The sequence below is a fragment of the Bacillus rossius genome (genome assembly GCF_032445375.1).
Source record: "Bacillus rossius redtenbacheri isolate Brsri chromosome 9 unlocalized genomic scaffold, Brsri_v3 Brsri_v3_scf9_2, whole genome shotgun sequence".
NCBI lineage: Eukaryota > Metazoa > Arthropoda > Insecta > Phasmatodea > Bacillidae > Bacillus > Bacillus rossius.
Genome location: NW_026962013.1, coordinates 22,072,085 through 22,099,709, shown reverse-complemented (window position 1 = coordinate 22,099,709; position 27,625 = coordinate 22,072,085). Strand labels below are relative to the sequence as shown.

Below are 27,625 nucleotides of genomic sequence, written 5' to 3'. Positions count from 1 at the left end.
GCTGTACAATATTTTTTTTTTTATATAAATAATAGAGAATGTATTTAAGAATGAACAGTGAGCGTCTGGATTATGTTAAATTAAATGAAGTTCTACAACCACCACAAATGTTGTCACAGTCACAAAATTATTTAATTTAAATAATTGGAGGTAAAACCTTTATTTTTACATGCTTTTGTGATGTGTAACTACCCCCTAATATTTCAATGAAAAAAGTTTGCAAGAGTGACAAAATTCATGATGGTTGTAGAACGTCATTCACTTGAACATCTTAAATACTCTATTATTTAAAAAAAAAAAAAAAAAAAAAAAAAGTTGATCAGCACTTTTGACAGTAAATCCTATAGATGTTTCAACTTATTATGTCATAATTAACCTGTGGCCGAAGTTTTGTCATTTGAGTTCAGACTCAGCATGGATAAAGTTAAATAAATTTCACTGAAATAAATTCTAAATATATACTAAGTAGCCAATAACATTTATTTAACATTTGAAAATGTTTAGCTTTGTATATTTATCATGATAGTTTTTTTTTCAAACCTGTAAAAACAAAGTGTGGCTTATACAGCTAATTATTAAAAAAATATATATATGAAGATAATTTTGAACTTAAAGCAAGTTTGGTCACTTAAATATTCACAATGAGACTGAGCAAAATAGTGCTGCTGTTATGCTTTAAAGTAGTCACAAAACAAATAACTGAGATAACTTACACAAAGTTTTTTGTATGAATGAAAAAATCTGCTGGCATTTCAGTGTCTAGTGGTAAAAACAATCTATGTTGAAATAATTTTTTTTTTTTGTTTATTGACCAAATTAAAATTAAAAGTTGAAATTGTTTTCTGGAAGATTTTCTGTTAAGGGGCCCGCCTACCTGGGCACACATACGGTGTGCAGAGCTTCAGGAAAAACAACGCGATTTCAAAACTACTCAAGATATCCGAGTGGGGTATGTCTACGAAAAGCATTTAAGAGTTCGCTGAGGCCCGAAAAGTACTTTTAATTTTGGATCATGTTTTTAAACTGTATTTCTAGAAGCGTTAAAATGCCTAAAACGCATGTTTTCAAGTTAATTTTTAGGCATAAAACAATCAGTACAGATTCTTGAAAGCACTTAAGGGGCTTGCATAACACCTTTATCTTCATTTCTTCGCCATATAATGTTACGGTCACCGCTCCAATTTCACAGTTATCCTGTGACGACGAGACGAATGCGCGCCAGTTCAGAGACTTGCGCTTAGAGGCTATACCGCGCTGGAAGCACCAGCGAGCGTCGCGCTTATCATCCCACCTCACTAACACACATACACCCCTGACGAGGCGGGCCCCTTAACAAGTCCACCATTTTTGCCAGTATATTTAAAAAAAAAAACTCGTGATTAATCGAAAAGTAATGAGCAAAATTAATTTTTTCTTGCTAAATGAGTTCTTTTTAAAGAGAATATCAACCTTCAGTAAGGTTGTTAAAAGTTTGCTGCTTATTAAGTGGGATACTTGTAACTTGTTTTGCTTGGCTTAAGACATGTTAATATAATGTTTTCATCACTAAAAATTAAATGCAAATGATATTCATAATCTTAAACATATTTCCAACTTTTTTTTAATGAAGTATAATAAAAAAATTGGATTATTTAATGCTAATATTTTAATTAGACAATTAAACGCACAGAAAAATATCAGAACTCAACTTTTACCCTTCAACCCTTACATTTGCAAAACACAGTTTAGTCTTTTCAACCTTGCCTAAAAGACTTAAGAGCAAAAAAAAAACTTATGATATTGAATATTTTCTTATAGGAGATGCTTGGAATATAGCAAGGGCTTTTGCTGTGTCAAGTGCCCTTTGGTTTAAGTTCACAGAACTCTGCTGGAGTTCGGTAAGTCGCCTAAGTTTTAAGATGCATTTACTGCTTGAATGGTTATGTGAATGGCTTGCAGATCCAAACCACTTGAGGGCAAACTACCACTCGTCAAACTTACGAAATTTCGCAAGCGGCACTTAGATTACATTGACTTTCCATTGAAGTGAATACTTAAAAGAAGTTATAAAGGTCGGGGTTAAGGAACTACTTAGTAGAAGTTGTTATCTGGATACTTGAAAACATTCATGGGGATGAAAAAAAAATGTTGATGTCAAAACTTTGTAGCAACAAACTTTGCCCACGAAGTGCAAATGGCAGCCTCCCAGCAGTTTTAAGCAGTTTTCCAAGCCATCTCTCTGTAATTAAACTGAAAACCCTCCTACCGTAATGGCTTCATAAAGTTATTGCGAAATTAGCTTGCTTTTTTAAAATATGTGATGTAACATTAAAAAATGTTTTTGAATTTTGCTCTGCAATTTTTTTTTATTTTTCAACTCTTTTAATGTAGCACCAAGACTTTCCATCCCCATATTTTAAAAAATTTCGTTCTTATTGTGATAAGAAGGATTTGCTTTTCAAATACAAAAAGTCATACCTTCCTATTTATTTCTTACCATGTCTCAGACATGGATTTCCAAAGGAAAAAAATACCAAAACAGTCACAGAATTGCAGTATATGGTGAATAATGGCACAAACAAAAAGAAATAATCTAGGCAAACAATATTGTTTTCCTGAAAATTATTCCAGCAAAACACCATCCCAATGAATCAGACTTTCATGCATTTGCAACAAAAAAAGTTGACTTGGCAAAACTATTGCCATTTATTTGGCACACACTACCCTAAGTGATTCCAAGGGATACGTAAACAAAACAAGTTACCTTTCCTGCCGCGCAGTGTTTGAACTGAAAACTAGACACGCAACTTACCGAGAAACGTCTTCTTCGCTGACAGCCCGTGGTGTCGACGACTGAAGTGTCATGGAAGTGCTGAGAGATTCTGAATAAGGTACTGGTGTTTCCGGTGGCCCTGAAACAAACACATGATTCTGGCTAATACAAAAGTGTAAATGTGTAAATATTAAAACTTCCTTAGCTTTTGAGATTGAGCCTTACACAGATTGAAAGCAACAGAGAGGAAAGAAAAATGTTATAGCAATGATGGTAATGTGTTACATAGAGATTCTTGATGTAGTTAGAGTGATGGTGGCGACATAGTTACAATGAGATAAAGTTGATGGTGATAATGAGTTAATGTTCAGTCTCAACACACCATGTTAATTTTTTCCCCCCATTTTTTTCATCATTACTTTATCTAAGATCTATATCTAAAATTTTAACATGATACCGCCTTAACATCTTTTGTTCTGCTACAAATATTTTCAACAGATATTCACTTAGTGTAATATCAGAGGAGTAAAAAGACGTACAAAAAAGTATTCATAATTATCATCAATAACGCTGAAATAATCATTGCTGGGTGTTTACCACACTACAGGATAAAAATTTTGAATTTTTTATTTCGCAATCATAAACAAACTTAGGCAAATGACGCAAACATCTGTGAGAATTCAACATTTACTGTAAAGTAACATGACGTCTTTATTTCATACACATATTTATAATATAAACACTAGGCCTAGCGTAGCAAAATATCGCATTTATTTTAAAAACCTCATAGGGCCTCGAATGTGTGTGGTTTCTAGGCTGTCACAAACTTCATTTTTTATTCCATAGAACCTGAAACGGTACCGCAAAATCTGATACATAGGTACCTTCCTTAATGTGTAAACTATTCAAACCACGGAATATCTGAAGACAATAATCACAAATATTCACATTTTAGTAACTTATGTGGAGTGAAAGTATATGTAAATTTAAGGTGTTTTTAGGGACTTCCAAGACTTTTTCTAAGATCTGTTACTTCATGGGGACTTAAAAAGTTAAAATCCAGACCCTCTAGACCAGTACTGGCTAACTGGCAGCCCGCGAGCTGAATACGGCACGTGAAATTGTTTTGCACTGCCGCCTAAACAATCGTTTAAGAAAGGAATATTATAATGTATACTGTCATGTATTGGCAGTCCTTATTTGCACTTTGCACACATGTAGAATATGTTGTCAGAAGACATTGTTATAAAGCCATGATATTCTCACAGTAAAAATTATGTTGTAGTAATCTATATATTGTTTCATGATAATTTGTACTGGCTAAAGATTTTTTAGATTTTGTACATACTATTTTATATATATATATATATATATATATATATATATATATATATATATATATATATATATATATATAAAATAACTCATCACAAGTTACATTTTTCATTTATTGGTTATCCTACAGAATAATATGACACAAATAATTGAAAGCGAATTAAAATATTGAAATCCAATCCCAAAGAATACCTCAAATATAGCCCTTGATTCTGAATCTAGGTCTCAGGATCAAAAATTAAATTATAAGAAATTAAAAAGATTAACTATGGTGCTGAAACATTCAACCCTTTATAAATGTTTCACAAACTAGGTTTACAGAATCTATCCACAATTGAAATTTTATTTATATACTACGTGTTAAAATTAAAACATCTTGGGGGATGGTAACAGGATAGGAATGAAGGAAAAAAGTTTACCTAGTAAACTTAAGAGGTTATCAGAGTTTTTTTTTTTTTTAGATTCTCTTTATTTTCTCTATTACTTTGCCTACATTTTTTTCCCCTCCAATAGCGAATCTTTCGACTTCTAAGAATTTGGATGATTTTGAAGAGTTTAAGGTTTGATTGGCCTACCCATGATAATTATTCATATGAGCTTAGTGCAAGGCTAAGTTTAAAAAATGCTCAACAAGAAATAAGATGGCCATCACAGATCTAGACTATGTGTTAACACGGCGCCAAACAAGATAGGCGAACAAGAAAAATAAAGGTGAATGAAGATGCAAGCAAACCAGAGTAAGTAATAAACACAAGAACAATAATTGTTTATTATTCTTATTTTATTTAAACTTTGGTTAAATGAAACTTAATTCAATTATATACCTTTTGCATTTTGGTGCTATATGGTGCAATAACTTACATTTCGATGTTATGCAGCATTTTTTCATGCTTTTCGGTTTTATCGCAATTCATCATATAATCTTACCCCAATCAATAATGAGTATTACCTACAAGTTCAACGCCATTAGCACAAGTAATCTGAAGAGAGAAAAAAAAGCCCAGAAATGTGGTGAAAAAATTCATGGCTTTTGCACCACAATAATTCACCTACTCACACTTCATTGCTTGTTCGTATATTTTTGGCAAAAAAATAACGCTGTAATGATGCCTCAGCCTTCATATTCACCAGACATGGACCACTGTGAATTTTTTCTGTTTACAAAAATAAAGATAACCTTTTAGGACCGTCATTTTACAAGCATTGATAAGATTAAAAGCACATAGCTTAAAGAACTAAACCCTATCCCAAAGATCAAGTTTCAGAAGTGTTTTGGGAATTGGAAGAAATAATGGCATAAGTGTGTACAATATCTAATGGGGATGATGGTATTTTAAAGGGGATAACATTAATGTAGATAAATAAATAAACTTCTTTCCAAAAAAATTAATTTGTAGATACTTTTTGAACACACCAATTATGTTTGTGTATGTATGTATGTATTTATACATATACATAATAAATGTAATCTTAATTTGCCAAAAACAATATTATACACAATGTTAACTTTATTTTTGTCAACTGACATACCATTACAGGTAATGTAATACAAAGGAAAATATTGCAAAATAAATTAGATTATATTGCCTGAAAACCATCTAAGAAAAACAAATTTGGAAACACAAATAATATCAGAGACACAGATAAAGCTAATTATTTGCATAGTTGATGGTTTTGATGCTATGTTTTTGATAATATGGTTCATGTTGCTAATAATGATACAAATGATAGTTTAGATATTATAATTATTATTGATGATACATAATTATTGATAATATTGACGTATAAACATATAATTCTTTTCTTATATAATTAAAAATAATGATAAAAAATGATAACTTTATTATTAATAATTATTCATATAACCAAATATTAAATATCCCTAATGTCCACACACACATACTCTACATGAAGTTTGACTTCCCGACGACACTTGTGCCCAACATTACGAGGTTATATTTCTTACGTATAGGCGGTGTTCTGGAGACGTCTGGAGGTGGAGGGAGGTAGGCAGTTTCCGACTTGGCCACCAGAAGCACCACCCTTTCCTGGGTGGCCTTCAAGGTCGCCACGGCTTCTTCGTGAGTCACGTTCTCCAGATTCTTGTCCCCATGCTGCACAAGACAGGTATATGCTTAAAACATTATTCAAGACATGTACTATAGAAAAAAAAACACTACACTTCTTATGGCTTACTCAAAAATATTGGAGTGCAAAGTGCTACCATACTTAAATAAGTACAGACGTATATATACCTTCATATTTTTTTTAAAGTTCTCATTTAAAATTAAATGTATCACAGTTAATACTATTCAATATTAAAAGGAAAGCCACATACTCTGTGTTTTGCGAAATACTTATAATTTGGGTCATATCCTGAACAAAAAAAAAATTAATAGTTTACAAAAAAATTGTGTAATTATATTAAATAAACAGATCAGAGAGCAAAACAAAGATACAGCTATAAAAAAATTTATTAAACAAAAGAAAAAAAACAAAGATTTCTGAAAAATTGTACTTTGGGATACAAGTATTCTCAATGTGACTTTGTAACCAAGTATGTTACAACATAAGGCATTTTTTTTCTTTCCATTTCATGAAAGTTAAGTCAATTAAAAAGGCAGATATGTTAAAGAGTTTTTTTATATGAATATTACTAGTTCAGGTTAAACAAAATTAATTCTATGTACTGATGGTACTAAACAAGAATGTGGTAAATTTTTCTCTACAGTTAAGCTGCGAGACATTTGTAACTACAAACAAAAAAATGTTTTCACACTAATATTCCAGCTTTTATCAATCCAATAACACTACCAAAAAAAAGTATTTTGTATTATGATAACAGCTGCCTAGAAATTTTCATTTCTTGATCTCCCCACAGGAGAACAGGCATATTTTAGAACAGACCTCCAAGAAAAATGATGTAGAGGGAACAAGAGAGAGAGAAAAAGAGAGAGAGAAAAGAGCTGAAGGAACCCAGGGAGTGAATGTCAGTGCTTCCATTTTTCATGACAAGGGGATTGAGAAGCCTTCCTCAAGGAAGCGGTAAATCTTTGTGGCAAGTCAAGGGAACTGAAAAGAGAGCAGCAAGTATGCATGCGTGTGTGTTTGAGAAAAAAAGGGGTGCAGGGTAAAAAAAGACACTGCTTCATAAATAAAGTTATAATACAGCACACCAACCATCTTCCTAGTGCAACAAAATCTCTACTCAAGCACCATGTAACCTAAAGACTGCAAAACACCAAAGCACCTTAATCTACATGGATTATCTGTAATATTTTCAACTTTGCCTCAAATTATTATGACTAGTTTTTTACAACCAAAAACAAGAAAGCATATTGCACTTTGTAAAATTTTGTCTCATACACATGTTACTACTGTAAATATTTCCATAGAATATTCTTTTAGTCGTATACCTACCTAATGTAACATTTAAATTACAATTCACATCATGCCAGATGTAAAAAAAAACTTAGATTTTACCCTTCACAAAATGCCGACTTGAAGGTACCAAGAGACCCGAAGTCAAATGTGAAGATTTCATGAAATGATGTACGATTATTTGCTGACCGTGAGCAATTTGCTCATAGTGCGCCTGATCGCGGGTTAAGAACATAGGTACAAGCAGAAATGGTTCCCTTTCCAATTGTTTAGCTTATCTGCTAGAAATTGTTTGTGTGTGCATGGTTATTAATTAGGCACTGGCTTTCTTTCCATGTCAAAAGTAATCAAATTGTCGATAAACTTCTAACAATGACTTGTAATAAAAAGCCACTTATGTATAAAAGACTTAAGATGCTGCTTAGTTGTTTTAATTAAATAATTATGTTGTAGGGAGCTAAAATGTTCATGGTAGTATGAAACTATGTTTTTAAAAAAATTTTAAAAAAATGTAAAATTGTACTTTTAAAAACTCTTGCATAATTAGCTGTCATTTAAATTACCTAGGCATAAACATATCAACCTAGGAGTGAAACGACAACTGCACATCTAAGCTTTATTTTAAACATGTAGGCTTACTGCCTAGTCAAAATTAAATCACAATTATTTACCTATGCAATTAAATAATCTTTAAAAAGTAAATTTGGCTTGCAATTTAGATGTGACAGATCCCAGACATATAGTTATCAAAAATCTACACCAAATTTATTATTCATTTGAAAAAAATTTTATGATGACAACTTTATTGTGCCCAAAAATGATGATATTAATTTTAAAAAGCTGTTAAGTGATTTTGTAATAATTTTTTTTTTCAATGCTGTATTTTTTGACTGTATTTTGGTGCCCAATTATTTTACAGGTTTCACAAGCAATTCAACACCACAAATATAAATTACATATCAACGGTAAGGTTAAGGTTGATTTACAATTGAAAATTAAAAATTAAGGGTAACAAATAAGTTATGTACTTAAAATATGATTCTACGTATACTAGTGAGATGGTTTATGATTGCAGAGTAGAAGTTTTGAGGGGTTGTGTGCAAATCATATGGTGACTTAAGAATTAACAACAATGGTTATATTTTAAATTTTTCATTAAAAATTATGGGAAGCAACAATCAGAGCACAGTAGAATGTGTTGTAGACCAGAAATAATGTTACCTTGGGGAAAGCAAGTTAAGATATAGTACAAAATGAGAAGGAAAGACAGTATTATTAGCAACATGTAAAGAAACTATAAAATACTTATAACAAAATTGCACAAAACATTTTTAAACAAATCTCTGATGGTAATCTTAATTATGTTTTATGACTTCAGAAATTGATTATTCTGAGATGTTTGTGGTTGATTTAGGCTATTATACGAGTCTATAAACATTTATTTACAATTCATAAATATATATTTTTTGACTATACATCCATTTTTTCGTGGCTTGGAATAGAAAATATTAGAATTACATGAAAATTTAAATATTTAATATTCTAATTAGTGTATGGATTCTCTCTAGGAAATTAGCTGAAATGTTGCATTTGTAATGTTAATTTACAGCCATATGTCTGATTTCAAGTAGATAAATAACCATTTTAACCATGTATAAAAATGTTTAGTTTTTAAAAAATCATAAATTAGCAAAGATTCCTAACCCAAATTCATATGAAATTCAGACACTATATATAAATGAAAAAATTCTGTTTACATAACATTCACCCATGTTCATCGATTGGAACTGACAACCACTAATGCATTCATAAACCAGATATTCGCGGTGTAACTTAACCATGTGCTCATCAGCATACAAGTCAAGTTTAATGATTAAGTTTTTCAATTGTAAACCCACCTTTATTGCAGAAGTATGCACACGTCTGTGATTTTGCTACAGAAATTGAGGTTATGATTCAGGTTATTCTTGTCCTTTGCGGCTAAACGGTTATTAATTTTGGAAACAAAAGGTCAAGCAATTGCATATTGTGTTATCATTTTTTGTATTGCAAAATAAATATTTTAAAGAATAAATTACAGTACCTAAATATTTAAAAAATAAATGGCCACGAAAAATGAATGCTCATGAATGCCAACATATTTTCAATCGAATAATAAGTGACTTTAGGTTGTTACATTTCCTGTAAACATCTATTCCACTGCTGGATTTCTGAAGAAAATAAGAACGTTTGTTATAGCACTGAGTTGTGAATATTAACCTTCCTTGCTTTGTGGTATGATGTGTATAGACTTATTTTGGCTATAGACAGTGTGTCAAGCTCTACAGTAAAAACATTTGCAGGCTTAACATTGAAAGGCTTATTTGGCAACAGAACTGTCAAAAAAAATTTATGCCTTAAAAGATGTAGCTGGCATGTTGTTAAAGAGGAAGTGATAGGAACTGAAAGGCACCATCTTTGGATTCAACAAATTCTAGGCCAAAACTATTTTCTACCATTTAATTTTCAATCTGGCTATTTAAAAGAATAGTAGGTATATAATTTTGTGGAATTCCTTAAATTAATAGTGACTGGCTGCAACAAATAGTTTTTCCTGTGCAGTCCCTGGCATTTAGTATTAAATTCATCTCTGGCAGTAACCACAACTGGAATAATATTGTTAATAGACATGATGTCTGCATCTTTTAAAATACAATATGTCCCTAAAAGTATGTCCCAGTTATAAATGTTAATAGTATCATCTGCAAATGTTGTAGAGTTTTGATTCAAGGACTCAATTAAAGAGTAGATAAGTGTATGCGCGAGTTAGGATTTGTTGTATTCTAGCTTGCAGCGCCACCTACGCAAAATGGCAACTCCTGAGCATAAAGTGTTGTGTTCAACAATTTGCTAAGAGTGAATCTGTAATTTTAGTTCAACGTGCATTTCATTTACAGTTTGTGATCACCTATTTGAATCCATTTGTACGAGAGTGGTTGAACGTCGAAAGTCCCTGAAAGTTGGATTGGTCATAATGGTCGGGACGACAGAGCTCTTTCACGCTGGCCTCCTCATTCACCTGCAAATTTTTCATTTGAGCTTTATAAAAGACTAGCTGCCTGTCCCGGCTTCGCATGGGTGGACATAATTTTTTTAATATTTTTACCTTTTATTTATATTTTTTTGTTGTTTCATATCTATTTTTTTAAACACAGTATCACATTATCTATGTATACTTACAATCTGAATTTGTTCATCGTTTTTTTTATTAAAGTAACTTATTTAATCTTAGGGGGACATGTTACTTAGTATTGTTGGGCAATGAATTAGCTCAAATTGTAAACAGTCTAGAAATTCTGATAGACACAATCTATCCCGACATCGAAAATCTCACAGAAAAAAATTTCAATTGGCTCTGTTCGAGGGCGATAGTGTCAACGAGAAACGACTCAGTAAATGAGATAAATAGAATGATTATGGAAAAAGTACCAGGTGATTTTAAATGTTACAAATCTATTAACCCCGTGTGCAACATCGAAGATACAGTGCACTACCCACAAGAATATTTAAATTCCCTTAATCCTGCCGGCTTGCCACCCCACGAACTAAAGTTAAAAGGAGGTACTCCCATTATGCTATTGAAAAATTTAAGACCTCCCAGTATGTGTAATGGCACAAGACTTTTGATAAAGGAATTACGAGACAATGTGATTGTAGCAACAATCATCACTGGGCCCAACAATCATCACTGGGCCCGCGGCCGGACAGCTCGCTCACATTCCGCGAATCCCGATGATCCCGTCAGATTTGCATAAATATCCTTTAAAAGGTTACAGTTTCCAGTGAAGATATCGTTTGCCCTTACGATAAATAAATACAGGGACAAACTTTTTCGATTGTTGGCATCGGCCTGAGAAAAGAGTGCTTCTCTCATGGGCAATTATATGTTGTCCTTTCTCGAGTAGGATCTCCTGAAAATCAATATGTTTTGTTATCACCTACAAATACCACTGCCATCATAGTGTACAGTGAAGCTTTAATGTAAAAGTTTTGTAAAATAAAAGTAAGAACCAATATAATTAAATAAAGCTTTAAAATAAAAATGTAAATACAGAAATGTAAAAATTACAATGACTTAGGAACTCTTTAAAATAAATACAAACACCTAAAACAACAACAAAAATAGTAAAAATTTAAAAAACCAACAAAAAATATTTATAAAAAACTTAGGAAATTTAATTAGGTAGGGTCAGATAAAAATGTAAAATGTTGTAAAAATGTAAATAAAAAGATACTAAGTAATATGTCTCCCTTAAGATTAAATAAGTTACTTTAATAAAAAAACGATGAAGAAATTGGGATTGTAAGTATATATATATAGATAATGTGATACTGTGTTAAAAAAATATAGAAATGAAACAACAAAAAAATATAAATAAAAGCTAAAAATATAAAAAAAAAATAATGTCCACGCGTGCGAAGCCGGGACGGGCCGCTAGTAGTGTAGATTATAAAGAGGATAGAGCCTTGTGCCACGTCAAACGTAAACAAACCTACCATCCATAGATAACCATAGCGCGCGTCGCGAGCATGGCTGTGCCAAGCGACATTCCGACCTCCATGGCAAAACAATTAAAGCGTTTTAAACAGAAGTATGAATAACATAGTCTATCAACTTTTAAAAATTAAAAAGAGGTTATTGTGGCATAACGATAATAGTTGGACATATAGTATCGAAAAGTTTTTTTTTAGTTATTGATATGTTCTTTAATAATGTAGGACATACTTTTGTTCTATCATCAATAGTTTCTGCAGCGCATGCGATGTAAGATGTTTTATGGCATAATTTTTACACCTTGGGTAACGTTACTAAAGTTTTAGTAAGTATTCCTTATCTTTTCTAGCAATAAATATAGCCTATGTTACTCAGGGTTAGTGTAGCTTTCTAATGGTGGAAAAAATTTTGAAATCGGCACAGTAGTTTTTGAGTTTATTCATTAAAAACATACACACAAAAATACAAATCTTTCCTCTTTATAATATTAGTGTTGAAGAGTTTTTAATGGTCCTACATTCCGCCGCTACCTAATGATTTGCCATTGTTGAGACACATAATTGAAGAGGCTCTTGCTTCAATTACTCCGGATGTGTTAACCAAAGTGTGGGACGAATCGGGCTTTAGGCTGGATGTGTGTCGTATAACTCAAGGTGCACATATTGTCTATTTGCAACATCTGCAAGAAAACCTAGGTTATTTTACCTTCAAATTGATGCGTAAAATAAATTGAACTGTTACACTATACGATTTAAACTGGGACATTCTTTTATGGACATCCTGCGAGTTCTTGTCTTAAGTATTAAGCTGCCTAGATAAAAATAAATTTAAAGTTAATGTAAAGAAATTATTACATAAGAATAGTTTTTTATAATATCAATGAATATTTTAACTCATGTAGTTCTTTTAAAAATCATTTATAATTTATATAGGTAGTTGTTATTCAATATGGTGTGATATGTTGTCTTTTTTGTATCCTGTTTATATCGTGATTATGATTTGTTAATATGTCGTATTTGGTTTTATCAATTTGTAATCTTTGTTATAAATTATAATGTGCAATTATTGACGTTCTCTATAGGTATCCCAATTGTATTACATACATGTATAGGGGCAACGGAAAAAAAAAACAAATATAAATTTTCGATAATAAACGACAAAAAATGTTAGGAATTAAAAAAGAATGTTGAAAAACGAATATGGAGTTTTTCCTTGTTGCTATTCCTCGCAAATAATGTAAAAAAAATAAAAAATCGAGTGTCTGTCAAGAGTATCGTTTCACGCAAACAAAACTCAAGTAGCATTGTTGAAAGGAGCTGATCGCACGTACGGGCGTGTTCCTGACGGCGACCAGCTTGTCGCCCACCAGCAGCCGGCCGTCGATCTGCGCCGCGCCGCCGTCCATGATCTTGGTGACGTAAATGCCGTTGTCGCCCGGGATGTGCTGGTTGCCGATGCCGCCGGCGATGCTGAAGCCCAGGCCCTTGGTGCCCTTCAGCAGCTCGATCTCCACGAGCCGCACGCTGCCGGCGCCGCGCCGCCTCCGCACGTACTGCAAGCACGGCACGGGGTCACGTGTCGTTTTTCCTAAAGGCGATTTGCTTAATTTTAGGCAAAACGCCGTTAGGCAAAACGCCGTTGGCGAAATAAGGAGTTAGGCAAAACGCCATTAGGCAAATCGCCGTCAGGCAGAACTCCGTTAGGGAAAACGCAGTTAGGCAAATCGCCTTTAGGCAAATCGCTTTTAGACAAATAGCCGATAGGCAATTCGACGTTAGGCAAAACGCCTTTAGGCGAAATGACTTTAGGCAAATCGCCGTATCGAATTCATGTTTAGGCAAACCGCCTTTAGGCAAATCGCCGTCAGGCATAACTCCGTTAGGGAAAACGCCGTTAGGCAAATCGCCTTTTGGCAAATAGCCGTTAGGCAATTTGACGTTAGGCAAAACGCCTTTAGGCGAAATGACTTTAGGCAAATCGCCATAACGAATTCATGTTTAGGCAAACCGCCTTTAGGCAAATCGCCTGCTACTCCGGCACGGCTCTGTCGCGGCACACGTTCGTGCCGTGTTGACGCCACGTGTTTACAATACAGTGCACGAACACTACAAAACTTTATTACATTTTTGTAATGTTGCGGGAACGTTACAAGATTTCGTTAAAGTAAGGTTACATTTCTGTGATGTTGCAGGGACATTACACTGTTTCATTAAAGTAAGGTTATATTTCTGTAATGTTGCAGGAACATTTCAAGCTTTCATTAAAATAAGGTTACATTTCTGTGATGTTGCAGGGACATTACACTGTTTCATTAAAGTAAGATTATATTTCTGTAATGTTGCAGGAACATTTCAAGCTTTCATTAAAATAAGGTTACATTTCTGTAATGTTGCAGGGACATTACACTGTTTCATTAAAGTAAGATTATATTTCTGTAATGTTGCAGGGACATTACACTGTTTCATTAAAGTAAGGTTATACTTCTGTAATGTTGCAGGAACATTACACAGTTTCATTAAAGTAAGGTTATGTTTTTGTAATGTTGCAGGAACCTTTCAGGTTTTCATTAAAAAAACAGGTTACATTTCTGTAATGTTGCAGGGACATTACACTGTTTCATTAAAGTAAGGTTAAATTTCTGTAAAATTGCAGAAACATTACAATGTTTCATTAAAATTTGGTTACATTTCTGTAAAGTTTCAGGAACCTTACACTGTTTCATTAAAGTACCATTAAACTTCTGAAAATTGAAAAAAAAAAAAAAAAAAGTGTGTTTTATGAGCACCGGTGACAATCACGAACAAGGGAAAGAAATTATGGGGCGGAAGCAAAACCCTTGGACAAATTTTTAAACAAATAGTAGTGGATATATCGACTTATGGCAGTGAACTAATACTAAGCGGTTTATATTTCTGGTAACCCAACAGCGATACTACCATGAAAAGGCTTAAGTATCATTTATTACTTTCCATTAAAATATATTTTATCACATATATTTATAATTTAAAAAGTTTCAAAATATTAACGAAAAAATTTATTTCACTTCTAATTTTTTGCTGATAAGTTTTAACAGTTACTGTAAAGAAGTGTGTTGACTATAAACGTGTCTACAAATTAATATATACTTTCCTCCACTGCATTCAACAGAATTAATATGAAATGGGCAATGCCATTCGAGACGTAATGCTGAACAAATATTAATGATACATGCGGCAAGTTAAAAAAAAAAAAAAAAAAAACCTAACCAGTCTGGCAATTTAACCCGGAAATTCATCCCCCCCCTTTTTTTTTCACTTTATACATCCCTGATCGTGAAGATGCCTATAATGGTTTTGTTATTAATAGCGGTGTTTAAGTGGTAGCTACTTGATAGTTTGTGGTGGTGGTGGGATGAGTGGTGGTGTGGTTTGGTTGTGGTATGGTGTTGGTTGTGGTGTGGTTTTTGGTGGTGGTGTTGGTTTCGGTTGTGGTGTTGGTTTCGTTGGTGGTGTCGGTTGTGGTGTGGTTTTGGTGGTGTTGGTTTCGGTGGTGGTGTTGGTTCGGTGGTGGTGTTGGTAGTGGTGTGGTTTTTGGTGGTGGTGTTAGTTTCGGTGGTGGTGTTGGTTTCGTTGGTGGAGTTGGTTCGGTGGTGGTGTTGGTTCGGTGATGGTGTTGGTAGTGGTGTGGTTTTTGGTGGTGGTGTTGGTTTCGGTGGTGGTTTTGTTTGTGGTGTGTTTTTGGTGGTGGTGGTTCCAGTGGTGGTGTTGGTTGTGGTGTGGGTTTTCGGGCGGTATTCTAAGACATTCGGGGTAAGGTGGCGAATATGTACTACCATTGAATATATATAACTTATATATAACTAAATTTCCAAGGGGGGGGGGGGGGGGCAATATACCTTTTTATAAAGAATCATCGATCCCCCCTATTGAAACGGGGGGTCCGGGGGTCCTCCCCCGGGAAAATTTGTATTTCAAGGTGGAAAATGGTGCTATTTAAGCAGTTTTATTATCTAAAAATTGATTACACAGCACTTTCTTTGCCCCCGTTTGCCCCCACTTCAAGGTTTCAGAAGGGGGGGGGGGGCAAAATACCCTTGCCCCCCTCCCCCCTGTTGTTGCGCCCCTGATACCTAACCTAATTGACCATTAGTTATCATGAGTTACAATGAACCAAAAAAAAAACAGAAGATGCACGATCGTGCGTTTCTCTCTCTCGTCTGTGAAAAGAAGGCGACCGTTCCGGGGGTAGCTTCTCCGTCGCGGCCGCGGGGAACTTTGAATATATATATATATATATATATATATATATATATATATATATATATATATATATATATATATATATACTGTATAGAAGTCGCCAGCCCAGGTTAAAATTTCTAATACGGTTTTGAGGTAGTTGGTTAATTCACCGCCGCAATCGCCACCATCTCTAGGGCATCCGACTTGTGGTGGTCCCTAGCGGACAAGTGTCGAACTCTTCAAACACCCTTTTCCCCCTCATGTTGAACGACCTTGAGCTGCAGTGAATGATGGGTGGGGGGGAATGACAGCGGGCGACAGTGCTGCGCTCTAACGTGTAAATAACAACCTAAGACGATACAGGGCGTTACGGCAGCGCACTGCAGCGGTGAAGTTCCCAAGCTGCTCATCGTACACTTCTGAAAAACGTAGAGTAAATTCTATCCACTCGCGACTTCTATACAGTATATATCGCACACCGCGAATAATAGGGCCACATCTCAAAAAATATTTTTTTTTTTTACATTTTTGTATATTTGTAATGTCTATGGCTATATATATTCGGTATAACAAGGCCATATATGTGGTACAATAAATATTCACCTGAGATGAGATATGTCATTATTACATTTTAAATTTGTAAAACAGAAATCAGAATAATGCAGCCACATGCTGACATGCGGCCTTATTATTCGTACAGCTGAGGGTGGGTTGGAATACACCATGGCCATATTTTGACTTGTGCCATAGAAACAGTGCCGACATTATGCACTTCCTGATTGCTGAGGCTAAAAATAAACTTTCAATTATTCGCTCTCCTGTAAAATTTAGGTTTTTTTTGACGTGACAACGTCTAATAAATCGATGAACGCCGGCTGCACGCATGAAAAAGTGTCCCGTTACGCACATTGTTTCGTTACGCTGTGTCCCGTTACGCTCATTGTTCCGTTACGCTGACGGCGAGTGCAGTAATAATAGATTATGTTACAATTGACTAAAAGATTATGGTGATTCATATAATTGATGGTAGATATTTGATTACAGTAAATTTATATGAAAACTTGTTCATAGTTATATTTAAACTTTATTGCTGAACGCCAGTTTTTAAAATTAATTACAAGTCATCTACACGTGAACTGTTTCGTCGACTGTTTATAAAGTGAAGTTAAAAGTTAATGACGGTTTTCATTGCTTAATTACAACAACAATTTCGGCAATAAAGGTATAATTATTCTTGCATTTTAAAAAATCTGATTACTGGTATAATTTCAAGTATTTAAGTCTTTTATTATTAAAGTAAAAAATGATTCAATATTATTAATAAAATTATGCAATCATTTCATCAATGTTTTGTTATGACGTTGTCACGTTAAACTATCGTCCGAAAACACCGACTTTACAGACAACCACTTTTTTTTTTTTTTGAGGATGTGGCCCTATTATTCTCGGTATGCGATGTATTCGAAGCGGGGAAGCCAGCAGCAGAACTCACCAGCCGCACTTCGTTGCCGGCCTTCTTGAGCGCGTCGACGGCGGCCGCGTGGGGAACGTCCACCACGGAGACGTCGTTCACCTGCAGGATGACGTCGTTGACGCGCAGCCGGCCGTCGGCGGCCGCCGCCCCGCCCGGGATCAGCTTGGTGATGTAGATGGCGGTGTCGTCGCCGATGTGCGGGTTGTCGGTGCCGCCGGCGATGCTGAAGCCCAGGCCGGCTCCCCCGCGCTCCAGCACGATCTCCTCGTACTCCCACTCGCCATCGCCGTTCACCTGCGCACAGCAGGGGCGTAGGTACCATGGGGGGGGGACCGGGGGGACGTGTCCCCCTGAACCTTTTGGGTGGAGGGGACTGTCCCCCCCCCCCCAACTTTCTAGACCGTGATTTTTTTTTATTTTATAATATTATTCTGCCCAACTTTATTTGTAATTTCTTCACTCATCAAATTTTATCTTAAGGAAACAATAATAATTTTAACATCGATGTATCCAATGGTTAGATACAAAAAAAACTGCTTAAGAAGCGCTATTTTGCACTTTTAAAATCAAAATTTTCCAATGGAGGACCCCCGGACCCCCCCCCCCCCCCCCCCCCCCGTCTTAGTAAGAGGGGAATGGGTTTACATTGCATCAAAATCATTATTTGTCCCCCCCAATATGTGGTAGTAATTTGAGGTGTTGTTGGGAAAGGTTTTGGTTTGGTTGGTTTGGAAAAAAAAAAGGGAGGGGCGCCAAAATGAGTTCTTGCCCCGGGTGGATATTAGTCTATTTACGTCTCTGCCTGCGCAAGCCGTTGCCCCAGCTCGCGAGAACAACCACGATCCACGTGTCCCAGGCATGGTCCGCGCGGACGGATGGAACGGAGCTGACACTCACAGGAGCACATATACACACGTACATATCCCTACTCGAGGGCAGTGGCGTAGCCAGGATTTGTGTATGGGGGGTGTTAAGAAGCATCCCCCCCCTCCCCCGCATTAAAGCGGGGGGTTTAAGGTGTAAAATAGTGCTATTTCAGCAGTTTTCGGTACTTAAATTTTAATATTGTAATGGTAAATTTTTTATTAATTTTAATATAAAATTTGTTTGAGTGATGAATAAGAAATTAATTAAAGATTTGGTGCTAAGAGGGGGGGGGGGGGTTTGATCCCCTAACCCCCCCCCCCCCCTGGCTACGCCCCTGCCCGAGGGTAAAACCTGTCGTTCCGGCCAGCCTGAAAGAGTAAACAAATGAGATTGGGCATGCAAAAGCGACAGAATGAATCGGTGCTGGGTAAACCCACGGCAACGTCCGCCACGTTTTTTTTTTCCACTTGCGAAAAATCCGAGTTCCACCCCGCCGGGGAATCGAAACCCCGTAAAGCCTTGGTGGGAGTGTTTTCACCACTTTTTTTTTTTAGTTTTAAGTTGTTTTTTTTTTACGAATTAATGGATACAAAAACAAATATAAACATAAATGTAAGTTACATGTTTGACTACATACTATATGTTTTTTTTTCTGTGTGCTAAAAAAACAAAACAACAAAGATTGTTTAAAAAGTAAAAAAAAAAAGCATATAAAAAAATATATTAAAAAATTAAATATTTTCAGACCAACAAGTTTATACAGTAGCTAAATAAAATAGATTGCAATTCATCTGAGTACATTAGTAAAAAATAAAATACAAGAAAAGAAAATATAAGAAAATGAAATAGTTCCACAGAAATATACAATTACACTTTTATTTTTCGGTTCGTGTACGTAGTACAGGCAGATTTAACTATGTCTTTTCAAAACGAAAATAAGAATCTTCCGAACCATATTCGGGGCGTGTCTCCGGCGGGCCATGTTCCACCGCTCCTGTTGCAGGACGAGTCACCGGTGCTGTGACGCACGAGCATTATAGTCTCTTGGCAGAGGAGAAATATGTGACACATACCACATCTTTGCTGTGACGCACGATATAATGCACGAGCATTATAGTCTTTTGGCAGAGGAGAAATGTGTGACACATACCACATCTTTGCTGTGACGCACGATATAATGCACGAGCATTTCTCTTGGCAGAGGAGAAATATGTGACACATACCACATCTTTGCTGTAACGCACGATATAATGCACGAGCATTATAGTCTCTTGGCAGAGGAGAAATATGTGACACATACCACATCTTTGCTGTGACGCACGATATAATGCACGAGCATTATAGTCTCTTGGCAGAGGAGAAATATGTGACACATACCACATCTTTGCTGTGACGCACGATATAATGCACGAGCATTATAGTCTCTTGGCAGAGGAGAAATATGTGACACATACCACATCTTTGCTGTGACGCACGATATAATGCACGAGCATTATAGTCCTTGGCAGAGGAGAAATATGTGACACATACCACATCTTTGCTGTGACGCACGATATAATGTACGAGCATTATAGTCTCTTGGCAGAGGAGAAATATGTGACACATACCACATCTTTGCTGTGACGCACGATATAATGCACGAGCATTATAGTCTCTTGGCAGAGGAGAAATATGTGACACATACCACATCTTTGCTGTGACGCACGATATAATGCACGAGCATTATAGTCTCTTGGCAGAGGAGAAATATGTGACACATGCCACATCTTTGCTGTGACGCACGACATAATGCACGAGCATTATAGTCTCTTGGCAGAGGAGAAATATGACACATACCACATATTTGCAAGTAAAAAAAAAGTATTTATTAGCGATACCCTTTGCAATATGTACGTACGTCGGTAGCTCATGCTCAATTTACTAGTGCGCCATTTATTTGTGACTACGTCCCAGTTATGCTGCATAGTATGAGCTCTATATGCCTGAAAATACACACCCAGTATTTCAATCTTATCCATTGATTGAAAAGGGCGCACACCTTCACAATTTTCTTCTGTGCCACCCAGCTGCAACACCGCTGTTTTTGTACCATTTACTCTTAAATTTCATTCACGACGGCAAAGTTCTAGATAATTTGCAATTGTTGTGATTTCATCTTCTGATCTAATAATGCATTAGGTTTAAATGAAATGCGGTTTACAAGAAAGCCTTGCAATTTGGTGACGTCACAGTGGCCATCTTGGATTACCTAGACCTTCAAATTTTGCCAGAAAATACTCTAGCTGACGAAAACAGGATGGAGGCCTCCAGCAGACGAAAACAAGATGGCGGACGTGAAGTCATACTGGCTGGCGATATATATACCTTGGCATTAGTGGTGGGAGGTCAGTCTGCCGGCGGCTTCCGTGGAGGAAGGATACGTCGCAATTTTTTTTTTAATTTTGCCCTCACCGGGTTCGAACCGAAAGAGTCCAAGCTACATGACGTAAGTACGTTTTTAAAATATTTATTAACATTTTAACATTTTTTTTATAAATTTTAAATTTTTTCCGAATTTCTAGCATAATTATTACGAATTTTCAAGATGGCTGCCGTAATGATAATTGAAACAGTTACATCATAATTCAAAATGGCTGCCATGTCATCCTAATTGTCAAGGTCATGACCTCGGAAGCTTAGGGAGGCCTGTAGATATGTATCCTTAAGCGTCATTGCTGACTTTTCAAGCCGTTGGCTATTTTAAGAACTAAAACGGGAAATTTTCCCTTAAAACGGGAAGTTTTACCTCAAAACGGGAATTTTACCCTCGAAGTAGAGACATTTTTTATTTTTTCAAATTTTGTGGGAATTTTTTGCGGAAATTAAAAAAAAATGGAAATTTTGGCGGATTTGAGCCAATTTTGGGCAAATTTTGGTAAACTTTAGGTACTTTTGGCAAATTTTGAAGTTCAGGGTCAAGGGTAAAGGTCATCTAAGATCGCGGACCTCATTACTGACTTTTCAAGCCGTTGGCTATTTTAAGAACTAAAACGGGAAATTTTCCCTTAAAACGGGAAGTTTTACCTCAAAACGGAAATTTTGCCCTCGAAGTAGAGACATTTTTTATTTTTTCAAATTTTGTGGGAATTTTTTGCGGAAATTTAAAAAAAAAAATGGAAATTTTGGCGGATTTGAGCCAATTTTGCGCAAATTTTGGTAAATTTTGGTAAATTTTAGGTACCTTTGGCAAATTTTGAAGTTCAAGGCCAAGGGTAAAGGTCATCCAAGATCGCGGACCCCAGCACCGGCACCACATAGCAGCCTGGCGCAGAACATACTTTCCTATACTACTTAAACTGATTTTTTCATCGTCAAAAAGGCTCCTATTTTGTAATATTATGTGACGTTTTTGCATTGTTTTAGTGCATAAACCTAACAGTTTTTGTTTGGTGGCTCGGATATTGTCCATTACATTTTCCCCTCTGCGTGTGTCTGTAATTCGTGCAGCATGGTTTCGTAAAAAGTTTAAGTCCCCCGTCGTTCCTCCGCCAGTCGATATGCATGCCGCTTGATAAGCCTTTTCACGTTCGGTTTTACACATTTCTCCCACCAAATGGCCACCAAAGGAAACTGGCAAAATGACTTCACATGGTACAGAGAAAAAAACATATATTTCAAGAATGTACAGTTTTGTTGACCGTCAGGTTGTGTAACGCCTAAATTTGGTCTTCCGTTACGTTAAAAACTGTTGTCTAACCAGCCACTCGGGTATTTCAAAAGGGCTGATGGCCTTTCGGGCACGAATACTACGCGCAAAGTGTTGACTCGGACGTTTGACATAGTTACCTTAAAGTATTGGTGTCACGAACTGAAACTTGCGAGACGTTGCCCCGTTTGTCACCCGAGCGACCAGCGCCGCGCTGCGAACACGACGTGCACTCGGCGGCGATCCGCGCGGAACTACGACCACTCGACCACCGCGCCTCAACAAACGAACAGTCTTATTTATTTACGAATTTATTTATTTAACCCTTTCCGTCTATTCGTCCACTAAAGTGTACAATTTATGTCTCAGTGATACATGGAGTTATTGAAACCTTGAATGTGTGTGTTAAGGTGTTCCTACAATCTAGCAGACAACATACTTTGTGGCTATGAAGTAAATACTTTTTTTAACATTTATTAATTATAATGAAATAATTTTACATTAATATTAAAATTATAGCGTGAGATTATTACACACAAAAAAAAATCCAAAAAATTAATTTAGTTACGATAAAAATTTTAATTAGGTATATCTTAGGAATTGACAAAGTGTAACTGAAAGGGTTAACAGTGTTCTATAATCTCATCTTGAAGAAAAATAAAACAATAAAAACTGTGAGCTATCTTGTCTTGCGTTGTTGAGCCGACGTTACGCTCAGCATTGCAGTATATACCTACAGAAATGAGTCTGAATTCAACAGACGAATTTCAGCTGCAGGTTTGTCTTTATTCTATTACCTTGATGACGATAACATTCAACTTTGCAAATTATTTTCAGTTAGCTGGAATATAACTACTTCCAAGGGGGGGGGGGGAAGTAATATACTAGGACTACTGTATTTTAAATTTCACTGACCTAACTTAGCCAAACACATGTGAAAACCTACATTCCCGAAGACAAAGAAAACACGGGAGTGTGCGCCCCTCATGCGCGTTAGAAGTGAAACTTCATAGAAAAAAAAAGGTATAACAATGTGTGCAAGTATGCGAGTGAGCAACTTTACAAGTGAACAAGTATACACATGTGCAAGTGCACGAGTTTGCTTGTATGTAAGTGCACAAGTATGCCAGTGTGCAAGTGTGCAGTTATGCAAGAGTGCGGGTATTCAAGTGTACACGTGTAAAGGTGTACTATAATGAAAACATGACAATAAGCACCCCACTTATGGGTCATCAACCACAATTTTCGTTACCTTCTACGGTTTTCGTTACCAACTCTTTTCGTTGCTCACTTTTCGTTTACGCTTTGATGACGTCATGGCCTCGTCTTACCCTACCGGCTGTAAATAAGTTTTTTTTTTTTTCACTTCATAAAAATAAAGAACAAATTTTTTGCGAAATTATTATTTGTGTAACAGACCTAACCTAAACTAACTTTTACGTTTCGAAGACGCAGAAACACGGATTTTCCGGGAATCGGATTCAGGATCATTAGGTTTCTCTAACCAGGGGTCTCCAGACTACGGGCCCGTGGGCCAAAACCGGCCTGTCACAGGCCCACGAGCCCTACCAATGCCAGGTATACGTCTCGCCATAGTTTCGAGGCTGATTTACAATTGAAAATTAGGAATTAAGAAATAGTCGCGTACATACTTAACATATGGCACTATGTACACTAGTGGAATGGTTCATAACTGTCGTGTAGAAATTATGACGGGTTGTGTGCGAATCATGATACTTAACATAGATGGTATATTTTGTATTTTTCCTTAAGAATTGAGGCAAGCGCCAATTAGAGCACAGTAGAATGTGTTGTCGGCGAGAAATAATGTTCCGTAGGGAAAACATGTTATGATGTAGTACGAAAGAAGTAGAAAATACAGAATTACTTGCATCACGTTAAGACATGATAAAATACTTAGAGGAACATTGCATAAAAACTAAAAAAAAAAGTCCGATTGGAATATTTATTTTGATTTAAGATTTTGGAAATTGATAATTCTGATGTGTGTCTAGTTAATTTCTGCTATTATACGAATATGTAAATATGTATTTACAATTCATGAATATATTTTATTAGTGTAAAGCCACTTTATGGTGGCTTGGAATAGATGATATGCATTACATGAAATAGTGTGTGTATAAATAAATAAATATATATATAAGTTTAAGATCCTCGGAATCTTATTTGCAATTTATAAGGATCAATCGTAGCCATGTGTCTGATATTTCAGGAAGGTACATAACCAATTAAATCATGAATAATAATATGTGTAACATTTTATTAATCAGCAATGATTAAAAACCGAAAATTCACTTTAAAATGAAGACGAATACAAAAATTCCACTTCAATAACATGGCTGCTTTCTCGCCCGTTTTTACTGGCTGGAAATAACGAAGACTATTTCAATCATAAACGGCATATTGCTTAACCACGTGCTCGTGGCATACAGGTTAAGTTTATAAGGCATAAGTTTTTACATGCTTTATATTAGCTTCACCTGTATGTTTGTCTGTCCGTCTGTAACTCTTTCGACTAAGAGTGAGTGGCTCATCACTGTAAAATGTCCCACCAATTTTATTACTTTCGTTAGCCGAGCGGTCTAAGGCGCGCGACTTCTGTGACGTCAGCTTCCGGATTCAGCGATGGTGGGTTCTACTCCCGGCCACGCCGGAAAAAAAAAAGTTTATCTTTTTTTCCGGTAAATTCTAAGATTATATCCATACATCTAACTGTAAATGATTCGGAGAGACTTTACCATTTCTTTGTGACGTTGCAACTCCAAATAGTTATCTCAGATGGTAATAGGTAGTGTCGATAACTCATTTCCCTATGATAATTATACATAAATATAGTTTAAAAAACTTTAAAAAAAAACATGCTTTTAAAGAATATCAAACTAAAAAGTTAAAAATAAATATAGTTTAAAAAACTAAAAAAAACATGCTTTTAAAAAATATCAAACTAAAGAGTTAAAAATAAATATAGTTTAAAAAACTAAAGAAACATGCTTTTAAAGATTATCAAACTAAAAAGTAAAAAATAATTTTAAAATTTAATTTATGACAATAGTATTTAAGCAATACTAGTATAAATGAGAAAAAAGCATGGGGCGTTAATATACAAAAAATATGGCACAAAGCGCCTCAAGCTTTTTTCTCATTTATACTAGTATTGCTTAAATACTATTGTCATAAATTAAATTTTAAAATTATTTTTTACTTTTTAGTTTGATAATCTTTAAAAGCATGTTTCTTTAGTTTTTTAAACTATATTTATTTAATCGTAAACCCACCTGTACAGTCTGTAGATGTGACGAGCTAGCTAGATGGGTCTACACTCTTTGGACTTAGGGCGCGGTTACACGGGACGCTGAACTACTTCAGGTAAACATGTTCAACTTTTGCGTGCGGTTACGCACAGTCTGAACATGTTTCTTTCGAGGCCATTTCTCATTCAACCTAAACAGGTTGGCTGTTGAGTGTTTTAGAGTACGAACAGTCCTTTGCGAGAAAAAAAAACGCAAAATGGAGAATTTTCCTGGCACAATATCGTGCAATAGTTTACCGACTCCAACAAAAATGATCAAAAGGTAAATATTTTATTGTTTTTTAAAAATGATGCTGACGGTAATTCTGTAACAGAGGTACACTTGCTCAAATAAATAGGATCCACAACACATCCATTCCACGACAGTGGACAATCGATCTGGGAGTCCAAATGCCGTGCAACCGTACTATTTCACGATTCACTTTAACCTGTTCACCGGAAGTGGTTCGACATGGGAAGCCTACGATTCACTCGTCCTTCTGGACATACCCGAATACTCACGTTGGCAAGCCTTCTTTCAACAGACGAGAGAGCCAAACCTGAAGTTCCCCGATGCTCATGCTAGCTCTTTTTTTTCCCGTACCACAACAGGTGTATTTATTTGGGGGAAACCGTTTACATTATTTCACAGTATCTTCAATGTAGCTATCCTAACCAAATCAACCGTCTACAATGTTTTAAAGTATTTATAATGTAGCTAACCTCACCTAATTGACCATTAGTTATCATGAGTTGCATATTTATTTACAACGAACAAAAAAAAAAATAACCCCGAAGATGCACGATCAGGCGTTTGGCTCTCTCGTCTGTTGAAAGAAGGCTTGCCAACGTGAGTATTCGGGTATGTCCAGAAGGACGAGTGAATCGTAGGCTTCCCGTTCGACATTCCGCGCGACCGCGGCCTCAGTGAAGGAGTCAGTGCGGCCCTTCAGGCTAGAAAAAAAAATAGTTGAGTTCCTTGCTCCGCATCATCGGCTGAACAGATCCGGGCCTAGCGAGGCGGACAGCAGTGGACTGACGGACGACGTGCCTTATTTCCGGAGGAGCCTTTCTTCGGCGAGCTCTTGGGGGACGGGCGGGTTCGACCGAGCAAATGAAAAGACGGTTGCGAAAAGGGAAATAACATGAGGAGATTGGTATCCTCGCTTGCCCAGCAGAGAACTGAGGGGAAGAGGAGAGATATTCCCGTCTCTATCCCACGGAGGAGGGTGGACCGATGCCAACCAACCCCCTTTCCCTTCCTCTAACCCGATGGAGGAACGCTGAATGGTGAAGACGGAAGCTCGGCAAGGGGTTTTCCCCTCCCCGTCTTGAAAAGCCCCGACGAAATCGAGTTAACGTCGAAGGAAAACCGCTTCCCGTCGTCGCCTGCTACATCGGATCAGTCCTGGCCGGGTCGTCGCGCGGAGTTAACTCCGGGGACCGCACGCCGATGAAGATGATCCTCCTCCTCCCCCCACCCCTCCAACCCAAACCCCCGGGAAGGTAGCTCCGGCAACCTTCGCCTCAAACACACACTTCTCGCGGGCCCGGCCGAGGCTGAACGACGGTGCAGGAATTCACACGATAAACTTTAGAATGCACGCGATTTTTTTTAAAAGTGAACTGACTTGTATGCGCTGATATAATTGTGTATTATATGAAGTTTAATTTGAGTCATTAGTTTACTATGTACGTATAGAACTCTTTTACAACAATCAGGCGTTGTGCAGGTAACACCGTGGCGACTAAAAATGTAAAAAATATAATTTTTAGTCACACACTGAAAACACAGTTTCATGGTAACAAATAAAAATATTTTTCAATAAAGACCGCATAATATATATATATTTTTTTTCCCCCAATATACAACCCACCAAATATTTTCCAATATAGACCCACCAAATATTTTTCAATGTAGACCCCGCCAAATATAATTTTAATATATATCCCACCAAATATTATTCAATATAGACCCCACTAAATATTTTATGCAGACAGTATCCACAAAGTGACTTATTAGTGACATAAATATTTCGAGGCGATGGTACAGCCACGAGTCCAGCC

The 27,625-nt window shown here is 36.2% G+C and overlaps 1 protein-coding gene across 1 annotated transcript in view; it reads right to left on the bottom strand.

Moving 5' to 3' along the window:
* Positions 1–27,625, bottom strand: part of LOC134543279 (disks large 1 tumor suppressor protein) — a 719,411-nt gene that overhangs the window by 119,908 nt on the left and 571,878 nt on the right. Inside the window, exons 7-10 of the mRNA XM_063388189.1 lie at positions 17,715–17,990; positions 13,333–13,554; positions 6,054–6,201; positions 2,792–2,891 (exon numbers count right to left, since the gene is read on the bottom strand). Of these exons, the coding sequence (XP_063244259.1) occupies positions 2,792–2,891; positions 6,054–6,201; positions 13,333–13,554; positions 17,715–17,990 (746 nt within the window). The remainder of the gene's footprint in view (positions 1–2,791; positions 2,892–6,053; positions 6,202–13,332; positions 13,555–17,714; positions 17,991–27,625) is intronic.